At 48.2% G+C, this 13211-nt stretch overlaps 1 protein-coding gene across 4 annotated transcripts in view; it reads right to left on the reverse strand.

Annotated features, from left to right (window-relative positions):
- Positions 1–13211, reverse strand: part of MEGF6 (multiple EGF like domains 6) — a 495432-nt gene that overhangs the window by 88155 nt on the left and 394066 nt on the right. For 3 of the 4 annotated variants that reach the window (XM_068238861.1, XM_068238860.1, XM_068238862.1), the window contains one exon: positions 803–928. In XM_068238861.1, the coding sequence (XP_068094962.1) occupies positions 803–928 (126 nt within the window). Of the gene's footprint in view, positions 1–802; positions 929–3411; positions 3808–13211 lie in introns of those variants that run through there. The other variant, XM_068238863.1, reaches the window with a different exon arrangement.

A 13211-nucleotide genomic window follows, 5' to 3' on the forward strand; every position in this document is an offset into this window, starting at 1 on the left:
CACTGTAGTCTGACCCAGTCCTGACTCAGACAGGAACTGCCACTTACATACCTGATGTTTAACTCTTTCAGACAGAGAAAGAAAAAAATCAATGCAGCCTATTTATGTGTGTGCTAGGCACTGTACATACCCATATCTATCTCATCATGTCACATGTCACCTTGGGTAACCTTTAAATAGAAGATGACAAATTATCTCCTAGGAGAATTAAATTGCATATGGGCCCTAGACCCTTGTGCAATTAACATTTCCTCCCGCGTTTTCTACCAGGAGATAATTTTTATTTTTTCTAAAGATAATTTTCAGCACTCAGCAGTTGAAAAAGTACTAAAAAGTAGGAAGAAAGTAATATCAACATTATGTTGAGTATTGTTTTGCTTGCTAAAGGCTTTAAAGAGGAAAACATACCAAATGTTTTGGTGTTAACAAAAATATGCAACATGAGATATTACGAGATCTTATTCAGTTGGTTTATTCTGGAATAATTTATGGTCATGTACTGATGTTTAATTGTTCAACCTTTTATTCAATAAACTTTATTAAAACAGGAAATATTTCATGGGAGAAAATTTAAGAGAAAAATTAATCAAATATGGGCCCATGTGTGAGGCCAGCCTAAAATAAATTCATGAGATCCCCTGAGCAAGCCGAGACCCAAATCTTGTCACCAGAACATCATTGTCCATCTGGGGATGAACACGTGACCAGGTCATGTGACAGGAAGTGCCTCAGCGGCAGCCACACTTTGTCATGCCACGAATAACTCCTTTAGTCAGTATTTCACTGGGTGGGCATCACTTACATTCACAGTGTTTCCCATCCTCCTTCAGCTTGTGGTTGTTGCGGCAGCGGCACTGGTAGTGCGCCGGCGTGATCTGTACGCAGTCGTGTTCACAGCCGCCATTGGAGATGGAGCAGGAGTACACCGCTAAGAAGGGGGGAAAGGGAAAATAGGTTTTAAGTATGGATGCAAACTGAAGCAAACTAAAATAATCGATTTTAAAGGACAACTGAAGTGAGAGGGATATGGACACTGCCATTTTTATTTCCTTTTTCTACAATACCAGTTGCCTTACTCTCCTGCTGATCTCTCTGGCTGCAGTAGTGTCTGAATCACACACCTGAAACAAGCATGCGGCTAATAATATCAGACTTCAGTCAGAGCACCTGATCTGCATGCATGGTCAGGGTCTATAGACTCGTACACACGTCTGATTGACTGAGGCGGCTGATAACGATTGCCTCAGCTGACAATTGGGCGTGTGTATGGTGGCCAGATAGTGTACTAGGTATAGGTAAGGGCTCTGCCTTTGACATGGGAGACCAGGGATAGAATCCTGGCTAGGGTCAGTACTTATACAGTAAGGAGTCCTTAGGCAAGACTCCCTAACACTGCAGGGTGGCCCTTAGAGCTCCCCTAGTGGCTGCAGCGCTTGAGCGCCTTGAGTCAGGCAGGAGAAAAGCGTTATACAAATGTTAGGATTATTATTACCTGACGACCAACCGAGTGATCCACCAGACAGACGTATGCACCTCCAGTGACACTGACCCCTCGGCCTATGGATAGAGAGTTTATAAAATGCAGGGCCCTGGCCTATGGATATATAGTATATAAAATGTGGGGCCCCAACCTATGGATATAGCATATTTGAAATGCTGGGCCCTTACCTATAGAATATATAAAATGCTGGGCCCTGACCTATGGATATAGAGTATATAAAATGCTGGGCCCTGACCTATGGATACAGAGTATATAAAATGCTGGGCCCTAACCTATGGATACAAAGTATATAAAATGCTGGGCCCTGACCTATGGATATATAGTATATAAAATGTTGGGCCCTGACCTAAGAATACAGAGTATATAAAATGCAGGGTCCCGGCCTATGGGTATAGAGTATATAAAATGCAGGGCCCTGTGGATATAGAATATATAAGAACCCGCTGGGTTGGTATAAATGACATGAGGACACACACTGCACAGATCCCAGCCCCCTCCTATCTCCTGTATAAACACGCAGCGCCCCGCCTAGCTGCAGACGCCGGTGCCAGGGGGCCCGTCAGCTAATATTGTTGCTGTGATTATGGATGTTGCTTTTCCTGATTGCAGAGAAGACAAAACAAGTGAGGAGAGTAGCCGGGTGGCACCGTCATGCCAGGGAGATTATCGGTTTCCGGAATGTGTGACCCCGAGTCACCCTGACTAATGCCAGTCCCAGGAGGATGGGGATAACGCCAGTCTGCCGGGACACATCTGCTCCGCCCCAGAATCTGACAACAGCAATGCCCAGGGGAGGACTGGGACCTTTTGGCCTGGGGGGACAACACAAACTAGAGGCCCGTTTCACGGCATCCCCAGCCCAAAGCCATATCTTTCTTGTGTGCAAATCTTCAAATTGTGATGACTAACAGACACACACACACACACACACACACACACACACACACACACACACACACACACACACACACACACACACACACACACACACACACACTATGTACCTGATGCCTAACCCCATTTCTCTGCACAATCTACCTGTCTGTGTCTGATGCCTAACCTTAAAGGAGTTTTTTTTTTTTTTTATGAAAATAAGTGCTACTTACCCAGGGCTCGTCCAGCCCCAAGCTCTCAGCATGTCCCTCACCGCAGCTCTGCAGTCAGCTGTTCGCTGCCGCTGCCTCCCAGCCCCCGGCGATGACGTCAGGCCGACTGCGCCTGTGCGAGCGGCGCTGTCAATCACCACCACATGGACCAGAGCGTACTGTGCAGATGCAGAACTACTGCACCTGCGCAGTACACTCCGGTCCACGTGGCGGTGATTGACAGTGCTGCTCGCACAGGCGCAGTACAGGCCGACATCCAGGTCAGACTGGTGCCATCGCCGGGGACTGGGAGGCAGCAGCAGCGAATGGCTGACTGCAGAGCTGCGGCGAGGGACATGCTGGGAGCGTGGGGCTGGAGGAAGCCCGGGTAAGTAGCACTTATTTCATTAAAAATGCCTGATAACTCCTTTAAACAACCCCCCCCCCCCCCACACACACACACACACACACACACACACACACACAAACCTACCTACCTGATGATGCCTAACCCCACTCCTGCCCACCCACCATACAAACTACTTGTCTGACACCTACCCCCCCCCCTCCTCCAACTACCTGTTTGACAGTGCCTAACTGCCTGCCTCCCCCCTCCCCTGCCGCCAATCACACCACCAGAAGAAAAAACGTTCCCCCTCAGGCCAGGGTCAGAATGGGGATGATTATCACACAAAAAAAACCTCAGAGGGCACTGGCCTGGGCAGAGAATTAAATTTGACAGCAGTAGCAGGCAGGCAGCAAAGTGTGAGTAACTCAGTGACAAGAAGGGAGAAGAAGTACAGAAACAAAATGTATAAAAACCACCTTCTCCTCTGGCGACCTGGACCCGACCTCCTCTATCCTCCTGTCTCCTCAGTCCTACACCTCCTCATCCTCCACAGCAGCAAGCAGCTATAGGTGGCATCTCCGACTCCCAGCCCCCCCGAGTGTCCGACTCCTCCAGCCAGGACAGCCAGCCAGCCACTCGTAGCCGCAGCTCCAGGGCCCCAGCCCCCCCAGCACAGAAAGCTGAAGAGTGAGACAGCTCACTCCGATGACACCGCAGGCACAGCAGCACAGGGGAGGACTGTGTCCGACTCCTCCAGCCAGGCCAGCCACACGTAGCCGCAGCTCCAGGCCCCCAGCCCCCCCAGCACAGACAGCTGAAGAGTGAGACAGCTCACTCAGATGACACCGCAGGCACAGCAGCACAGGGGAGGACTGTGTCCGACTCCTCCAGCCAGCCGCTCGTAGCCACAGCTCCAGGCCCCCAGCCCCCCCCCCCCCCAGCACAGAAAGCTGAAGAGTGAGACAGCTCACTCAGATGACACCTCAGGCACAGCAGCACAGGGGAGGACTGTGTCCGACTCCTCCAGCCAGGCCAGCCAGCCGCTCGTAGCCACAGCCCCAGGCCCCCAGCCCCCCCCCCCCCAGCACAGAAAGCTGAAGAGTGAGACAGCTCACTCCGATGACACCGCAGGCACAGCAGCACAGGGGAAGACTGTGTCCGACTCCTCCAGCCAATCCAGCCAGCCACTCGTAGCCACAGCTCCAGGCCCCCAGCCCCCCCAGCACAGAAAGCTGAAGAGTGAGACAGCTCACTCCGATGACACCGCAGGCACAGCAGCACGTTGCGGGCAGCAATGGCTCCAGGCGGGGGGCGGAGTTAAGCAGGGTCAACCCACCGGGGGGGAGAGGACCTAAGCTATTTGTGTCCTTGTGCCGCTCACATCCACCGCAGGTGCAGCCACGCACAAAGGCACACCACGGCTGGCCGCCTCAGCCCCTTCTTTGATTGGATATTTCAACTTGCCGGGAAATATCGCGCGAGGTTGCGATCCCCACTGCGAACCTGTCACCTGTGGTATGTCTGCGGCCGCTGCGTATAGCAGCGGCCAGCCCTAAATACTTAGGATTCGGGCAGCCCGGGGGGCAATTGCCCCCCATCCCCCTGGGCCAGTCCTCCCCTGGCAATGCCAGCTTACAGAACGCCAATCCCTGCCTGCCACGCCCAACGGCAATGCCAGCTTACAGAACGCCAATCACTGCCTGCCACGCCCATTCCAATACCCTGGCCAACACTTGTCTCTGGGCCTTATGCATATGTGCCTTTTTGAAGACACTGGTCTTGGGCCTCGTTCACATTGAGTTCTGATCGCCTAGTGTTCACGGTGGATGTTTTTTGAAGCAACTTTTTTTCCCTTCCCGGCGATTTCTGTTCCTTGGATGTTTTTGGTAAGCATTTTTGTAGGCGGTTTTTGCAGAGCGATTCCGTTTTTGATTGACGTCAGCAAGTGAACTCTTTGATCTGGAAAAGAATAAATACAATGTATTTATTCTTAAAAACGCAAACGCAATCGCTGCACAAAGCGACTTTGTGAGCGCTTTGTGTTTTTCTTATGCCTTCCATTGTAGCAAAATCGCCCCGAAAATGATCCATGCAGTGCTTCTATGAGCGGAAAGCAGACGAATTGCCCTAATCTGAACTAGCGCATAGGATAGCATGCTGCAAGCGCTTTCAGGGCAATCTTAAAAAAATCCAAAAATGCCTCCAGTGTGAATTGAGCCCTTGCTGCATATTTTTCCAAAACACATCTAAACCGCACATAATGAAAGTCAATGGTGATGCAGAGGCATTGTGTTTAATTTAGTGCGTTTTTTATGCATTTTGACAAGTCTAATGATGTATTTCTGCGGGGCATGCAGCGCTCCTCCATTGCAATGCTACAAGCAGAACCACCCCCATAGCACTTTACCGATTGTTGGCGATCGGCAAGTGCTGCAAAAGCTCTGCTAGTGAGCCCCAGGCAGGGCCGGACTTTCCATAAGGCATGTGCTTACAGGTGCCTTATGTGGGAGAGGTGGCCCCTACTTACGGTAGATCACTGACCTCAGGAACTTACAGTCTAATCCCTGCCTCATATCGCTGGCCTCAGGCACTTACACCCTAATCCTTGTCTCTCGGGTCTGTAGGGATCAAGACAGTTATTATAGTGTAAGATTCAAAGGACAGTTAGTGGCATAAGGCAGGAATTAGAGTTTAAAATATTTTTATTTGAGGGTGTGGCCTGTGTTCAGGGGTGGAGTTTAGTGCGCCAGAATGCCTGTGCTTACCGGCCTAGGAGTTTTAAATCCGGCCCTGATCCCCCCTAATTGTTTTACTGTTCAGACTACAAGGAAGCAGAAGCCAGCCAGAGATGGGTGTAACGATCACAGCCTGAAGCTCTGGGTACATTAAATTCGCTATTGTTGGCGGTTGTCGTCATCAGTTACTTTTAAAGTGATTTATTTGACATGAGCCAATTAAGTAGCTTCCCTTACACAAAACCAGCTCCGTCTCCAAACTAGGAAAACATTTGTGTCTGGGGTCGATGATTTAAGGCCGTCCGCAGCCGTAAACTAAAATTAGTACCTTTCGCAATGCTCAGAAGACAACAAACTACAAGCGTATGGCATTCGCACGCCGCGCCACTACACTGGGCTAAACCGTGAACTGATTGCTGTTCTGCATTATAATTATTATTATTATAAAAGCCACGGCGTTCCAGTCTAATCGGACGCAGGAGTTTATTTCGGGCAAAGTACATTATAAAGTAAATCTATTTCCCCTGGCCAGATGCCACGGCGAGCCTGTTTACCCGATTTATACTGCTCATCTATTGGGAGCAGCGCGGTGTCTGCAGGATATTTATTAGTGGGAATTGGAGTCTTTTGTTTATTGTCGGGCAGTAAACTCGTCCATAGCCAAACACGAGTCTCACATTCTCTATAAACAATCAACGGTTTAAAAGGCGCATTCCGGTCAAAACTCGAATGAGAAGCCATGAAATGCGTACGATGTACAGAGAAGTCCCGGCCAGAGACTCTGCTCCCTGTCCCAGCATTGCACCGGGCCACCCCGGATCCCAATATGTCCCCGACACAAAGAGCGCTCAATGGGGGTTGATTCACTAAACCATGCTATGACAAATAGCACGCATTATCAGAGATAGCACGCCTTATCAAAGTTGACGTGCCTTATCAGAGTAGCATAACGAGCTCTACAAACGTATGCCTGCTAATTGGCAATGGCACTCGTCCTGCCCTGAGCCCCTGTGGGTTTGTGGCACTCGCTATGCTACTATGATAAGGCATGTTAACTTTGATAAGGCGTGCTATCTCTGATAAGGCGTGCTATCTCTGATAAGGCGTGCTATTTGTCATAGCACGGTTTAGTGAATCAACCCCGATATCTCAAGAACATCTTGAATAAATGAATTTTGTTTACTGCCAATACCACCCAAGGGGCTTAATTCACTAAGACAAATAGCATGCCTAATTATCAGAGATAACACGCCTTACCAAAGTTAACACGCCTTATCAGAGTAGCATAGTGAGCGATACGAACCCACAGGGGTTCAGGGCAGGACAAGTGGAAACCTCCTCATTGCCAATTAGCAGGCATAAGTTCTCTATGCTACTCTGATAAGGCTTGTTAACTTTGATAAGGAATGCTAACTTTGATAAGGCATGCTATTTGTCTTAACCCAAAGAGTCTTCCATCTCTGCTCTGCTTCCTCCTACATAAGGGTGCCTACATACTTGTCACAGGGATTCTTGCACACATATTTTTGCGAATGGGATTCTGCATGTGCGAACCCTTATGCGCAATTTTGACTATTTCCCTGTAATGGCGAAAATGGGGGGGGGGGGGGGGGGAGAGGAGGGAGAGGCAAACTCAAATCGTGTACTGTAGGAAAAGGAATCAGTGTAAAGTCAGCGATGACAGATTATGGACAACATATTGATAAGTTCATTGGTGTCCTTCCCAAAAAAAAATGGCAATAGGTTGGCCGACCTCTCCAAGGGAGTGAGCCAGTCATACACTGACTAAGGCCTGAGAACCACTACAAATTGCAAATCACTGGCGTTTTGTAAGCGATTCATGAGCGTTTTCTGGCAATTTTGGTAGCGATTTTAAATAGTGTAAGCTTTTTGCCAGCGATTGTGATAGCGATTTGTGATTAGCGATTTTAATTCTTATTGGTTCATTCAAGTTATTTACATTGGAAGAGCGTTTAGGGAAATCGCTAGCAATTTAAAGCGCTCCCTAAATGCTCAAAAAAGCGCTGTAGTGGGTTGCAGGCCTAAATGGAAAAGATTTTATAGCACACAAGGAAGACTACACGTTTCGCAGGTGGACCCTGCTTCCTCAGTAACAAGTTGTGCCGGTGGCTTGGACGAGTAAGGCCCGGTTCACACTTGCGGTTCTCTGCCAAACGGACCGGATGACCTGACCGGATCGGAACCGGATCGGAACCGTACGGTTCTTATCCGGATCCGATCCGGATCCGGTCAGGTTGCATCAGGTGTTCATCAGGATGCGATCCGGATCCGTTTGGCAAAAGTTAGTACAAACCAAATAAAAATGTTGGGGTCTGGGAGGTCAGCAGAAGGGGGACCTGTGGAATCAGGCCCTCCGCTGTTTAGCACTCACCTCCACCTCCGACATGCTGCCAACATCTCCAGCTCGTTTAAAGTCACTGCTGCTCCACTCCAAAATGCTTGCCCATGTGTCCCCATCCAAAATCGCTGCTACAATACGCATAGGAAGTGGGGTAGAACATCCGGATTTTTAGCCAGTGTGTTGTGCGCTCTCCGGTTCTCATTGCTTTGTATTGGCCGGATGGTGCAGTCTGGCTCCGCCCCGGATACGGCTGCCGGAGGAGCCGGACCAAAAAATAGCGCATGTTGGGTCTTATGCCGGAGTCCGGATCCGGTCCGGACGAAACGGACGCATGTGAACGCACGCATAGGCTTTCATTGCTATGCCGTGCGTCCGTTCCGTCCGTCCCGCATGCGGTCCGGCGATTCCGGACGGCGCCCGCTAATGTGAACCGGGCCTAAGCAATGACCGTCTAGAGGTGCTCATTCCTTTCTCATTCAAGCAACCCGCACAACTTCTTACTGACCTGAGGAAGAAGGGTCAACCTGCGAAACGTGTAGTCTTCCCTGTGTGCGATAACAATCGTGTCCATTTAGTCGGACTGACTCATTCACTTACAGAACACTGCGGAAGAGTGTCATAAATCCTATTCCCGATGCTCTGCACCAATGCTAACTCCACCAGCGTTGAATTCAGAAACACACGTGGGGCTGGGAGTCTGGGACACACTAGAAATCGCTTTGCAGGCGATTGCAACTGTGATTTCTGGCAATTAAGGTAGCCGTTTGTAAAGAGTGTCAGCGATTTGTCACCGATTTCATTAGTGATTTTCAATTTGATTGGTGGATGCAAATGCACTGTACTTCTGTTTTGTTTTTGTTTTTAGGTTTTTTTTATACAGAATACTGCTGCTAGACTGTTAACCAACCAACCCCGTCACTGCCACATAACGCCAGTCCTGCACTCCCTTCACTGGCTACCTATAGAATGGAGGGTCCTATTCAAGATCGACCTACTGACATTTAAATCCCTGAATAATCTGGGCCCTGGATACATGAAAGAAATGTTACAGCTGTGTAGCAATCCCCGCATTCTCAGATCCACAGGTTCTAATAATCTAGTCATACCCAGAGTCCACTTGAAAACTTTTGGTCCCAGAGCCTTCTGTCATGCTGCCCCTACGTTATGGAACTCCTTACCTCAGCAGATCAGGACAGCTCCATCCCTGGACGTGTTTAAATCCGGCCTGAAAACCCTCCTGTTCAGTTTGGCATTTGCAGAAATATATATATATATATATATATATATATATATATATATATATATATATATATATATATATATATATATATAATTATTTTGGGTTTTTTTGGAAAATTTTTGTGGGCACAGTAACCATACACACTTTTGTTGCGTTATTACTTCATCCCACTGGGCAAAATAATCAAAAACTATGGCCTAGGATACCATTGTTATGCAGATGACACACAACTGTATCTGTCCTTCAAGCCTGGCACCCAAGACCCATCAGCATCCATAAATGCGTGTCTAGTGGATTTACAAAGTTGGATGAACACCAGCTGGCTGAGGCTGAACTCTGACAAAACAGAGGTGTTGGTGGTAGCTGGTCCACACATGATGGATAAAGTATAAATTGCTCACCACCTAAACTAGCAATTGGGGGAGATACTGTACAGTATAAAGACTCTGTGCGAAACCTTGGGGTGATCCTGGATGGAAATCTAAAACTCAGACAGCAGATGTCAGCTGTCGTCAAGTCTTCCTTCTTCCATCTAAGAAATATAGCGAAAATCAAACACCTTATCCCAGCTGAAGACCTACCTGCCCTGGTTCATGCATTTGTATCCTCCCGCCTAGACTACTGCAACGCCCTGTTCATCGGATCTACAGAAAAGGTTCTGCGCCCCTTACAGCTAGTACAGAATGCTGCAGCCAGACTCCTAGCCAATGCCCCCCGCAGCTCACACATCACCCCAGTACTGCAAACTCTTCACTGGTTGCCAGTAACATGGAGGGTCCATTCTAAGATCTGCCTGCTGACATTCAAGGCTCTACACCACATGGGACCCAAATACATAGCGGATCTATTGGAACTTTATGCCCCTCCACGCACCCTCCGCTCTGCCAACAAGATGAAGCTGGTTATTCCCAGGATACACTTAACATTTGGTGCTCGGGCCTTTTCCTATGCAGCCCCTACTCTATGGAACTCACCCACAATCAGTACGAGAGGCTCCTTCTCTGGACAGCTTTAAAAAAAGGCTAAAAACTCACCTCTTTTCCCGAGCCTTTGAGACTGCATAATGCAGGGTCACAGCGCTTTGAGTCCCCAGGGAGAAAAGCGCTATATAAATATTATTGTTATTGTTGTTATCCTACTACCAATTACTGAATCTGAGAGAGCATCTGAGACCTATGGGAGAAAACGCTGTAGAAATGTTATCCTCTATAATAATATGCAAGTGTCTCTGCGTCCCGAGTCCCTGTGTGTTTTTGTTGTGCGCATGTGCAGGGAGGGACGCAGAGACACAGGAGAGCTGGGGGAATGACGCGGCAGGGGGGCCAGGTGGGGCAGGCAGGTGCGCGCACGTGAATGCGTTTCGGGCATGCGGCGAGCGCGCGCAGCGGATGTACAGTGACAGACCTAGCCCGTTTTTAAATGGGCTCAGGTCACTAGTTGTTATATATAGTTTGAGGTGTTTTTCTCAATGATTGGCTTCCCTCAGAGATGCTGTGTGGTGAAGGAGTGACAGACTTGGACATCGCACACACTTTGTGGTGACGCCTCTGTCTCGGCCCCCCTGCACAGTAGTAATCGGACATGGAAGTCGTTATCGGATCTGCGGCGGATAATCTCCGTCCTCCGCAGCGATGTCGTCATGTTTTGTGTTAATGTGATTTGTGGCTCTGTGTGTATCAAATATCTGCAGGATCATCTACAGATCGCAGCTGCTGCTCCGCTCAGCCATTTGTTACATACTTGGCAATTCACTGAATGGGAAAACAGAATAAAACGACATTAATCATCTCTTAGAATGTATGACTCTCCTGGCAGTAACAGCCACTGCTAGATGCAGGTTCTCCAGCCAGCAACTACATCACTCTTACAGGATATTTAAAGGACCAGTAAATGTGAGGCCGGTTTCACACTGCAAACTGGCGGCGGTGATGTGTCGCGCCCGCCGCATCGCACCGCCAGAAACAGGCCATCAGGGAACACCGGCTTAGTACACGGTGTTTCCTGTCTGGCCACCAGCCAAACAGGAAGTGACGTGTGCTTGCGGTCACTTCCTGCTTCAGGGTAGGCGGAAGTGCACGGAAGCGTACTGTAAAAATATGCCTCTGCGCATGCGCGCCAAGACATCGCGATGCCAACTTTAAAAAAAAACAAAACGTTGCCATGACTAACATGATTTCCGAGTCAGCGCAGATTGCCGCAGATCCCGCACGGTAAGTTCTGCGCTGGCGTTAGATTAGGGACTTCCGGCACAGCGTACCGCAACGTGGGAAGTATGAACTTCCCCATAGGGTTTCCGTAGGCTGCGGTAGCAGTGCGGCAATTTGACGCATGGCCCAGGTGTAAAAGGGCCCTGAGGCTAGTGGAATATGGAGGCTACCATAGCTGAGTTCCTTTAAAAAAAAAAAATTACTTGCCTAGCTCCTACCTTTCATCTGGTATCTCCTGAGTCTCTAAAATCTGGTACACACTTTCAATTATGATTGACCAATCACTGACCAACAGTGATGGGCTTCTGAGTAGCAATGAGTATGTAGCTACTCAGAATTGAAATGGTAATCAAGTCTGATTACACCAGATGTGATAACTTACCCAGAACTCCGTGGGATCCTCTGGGTGGAAACACACTAGGCAGAATCGCATACGCATTTTCCACTGTATGCTATGGAAAATGCATATGAGATTCTGCCTAGTGTGCTCCTACCCTCTGCGTTCCATTTGCCTCACACGCAAAGTGTTGGCTGCATTCCACAATCACTGCCGAGCATCCTCCTGCTGGGCGGTACACACCTTCAATTATGATTGGCCAATCACTGACCAATTGTAGTATGTACTATGAGGTAAACACCTACACAATCGGCTAATAATATTAAATATCTGTTGACCCTCATATTACATGGAGGTGGTAAAATTGGTCATCATAATTGAAAGTGTGTACCAGGCTTTGGGGTTCGTACACACATCCAATTTTGACTGGCTAGTCATTGGACAATTTCACACCACCTCCATGTAGCATGAGGGCCAACAGATTTTGAATACTATGACCAGATTGTGCAGGTACGTTCTCAGACTACACACATACAAGTGAAAAATGTTTGTTTGCAGCTTGAAAATGGACCAATCAAATCCTGCCAATGTAGGTAGGAATTCAGTGGGCTGTTTTCAAGGTGCTTATATTGGAATACAAAATGTACGTAAACCTGCATCAACCTGGAATTATTTGCACGTCATTTACCATCACTCGTCATGTGAGCAAATTGCGAATAAGACAGCCAATATATTTTATTTATGAACTCCAAATATGCAACGCGTTTCGCAGGTTTGATCCCGCTTCATCAGGCAATAACAACGGAGCAACAGCATATGTGGTCAGTAGAAGAGCCAGGCACCTCTCACAGAGGTCAGTAGAAGAGCCAGGCATCTCTTACAGAGGTGCCTGGCTCTTCTACTGACCACATATGCTATTGCTCCGTTGTTGCCTGATGAAGCGGGATCAAACCTGCGAAACGCGTTGCATATTTGGAGTTCATAAATAAAATATATTGACTGTCTTTACTACAGTCATTGTGTGTCTACTTGGAGGAGGTAAGTCCACCACTACCTCCTCTATTTACCAAGAATTTGGTTTTTAAGCTCATTTAGCTTCCTTTTATCCTTTTGGTGCCTCTGTTCTCCTGCATAATATTGAGTCCACCCTGGGTGGAGGGTTGAACCCCCTTTTTCTCATCTACAGAGAGCGACTTCTTATTCCTGAGTGGGGTCAGGAAAATCTCCCCACCTGCCTTTACAGTGGTTGCCTAATGGTAACCCTGGTTTGTGAGTATTAATATTTACTCTATCTAGTAACCATTTACCAGTACATATTATTACACTATTGGGGCTCTTGGTGTTCCTTGTTTTTAAATTGCGAATAAGGCCCGGTTCACATTGGCACAAAAACAA

This window comes from Hyperolius riggenbachi, chromosome 6 (assembly GCF_040937935.1).
Source record: "Hyperolius riggenbachi isolate aHypRig1 chromosome 6, aHypRig1.pri, whole genome shotgun sequence".
In the NCBI taxonomy this organism is placed as follows: Eukaryota; Metazoa; Chordata; class Amphibia; order Anura; family Hyperoliidae; genus Hyperolius; species Hyperolius riggenbachi.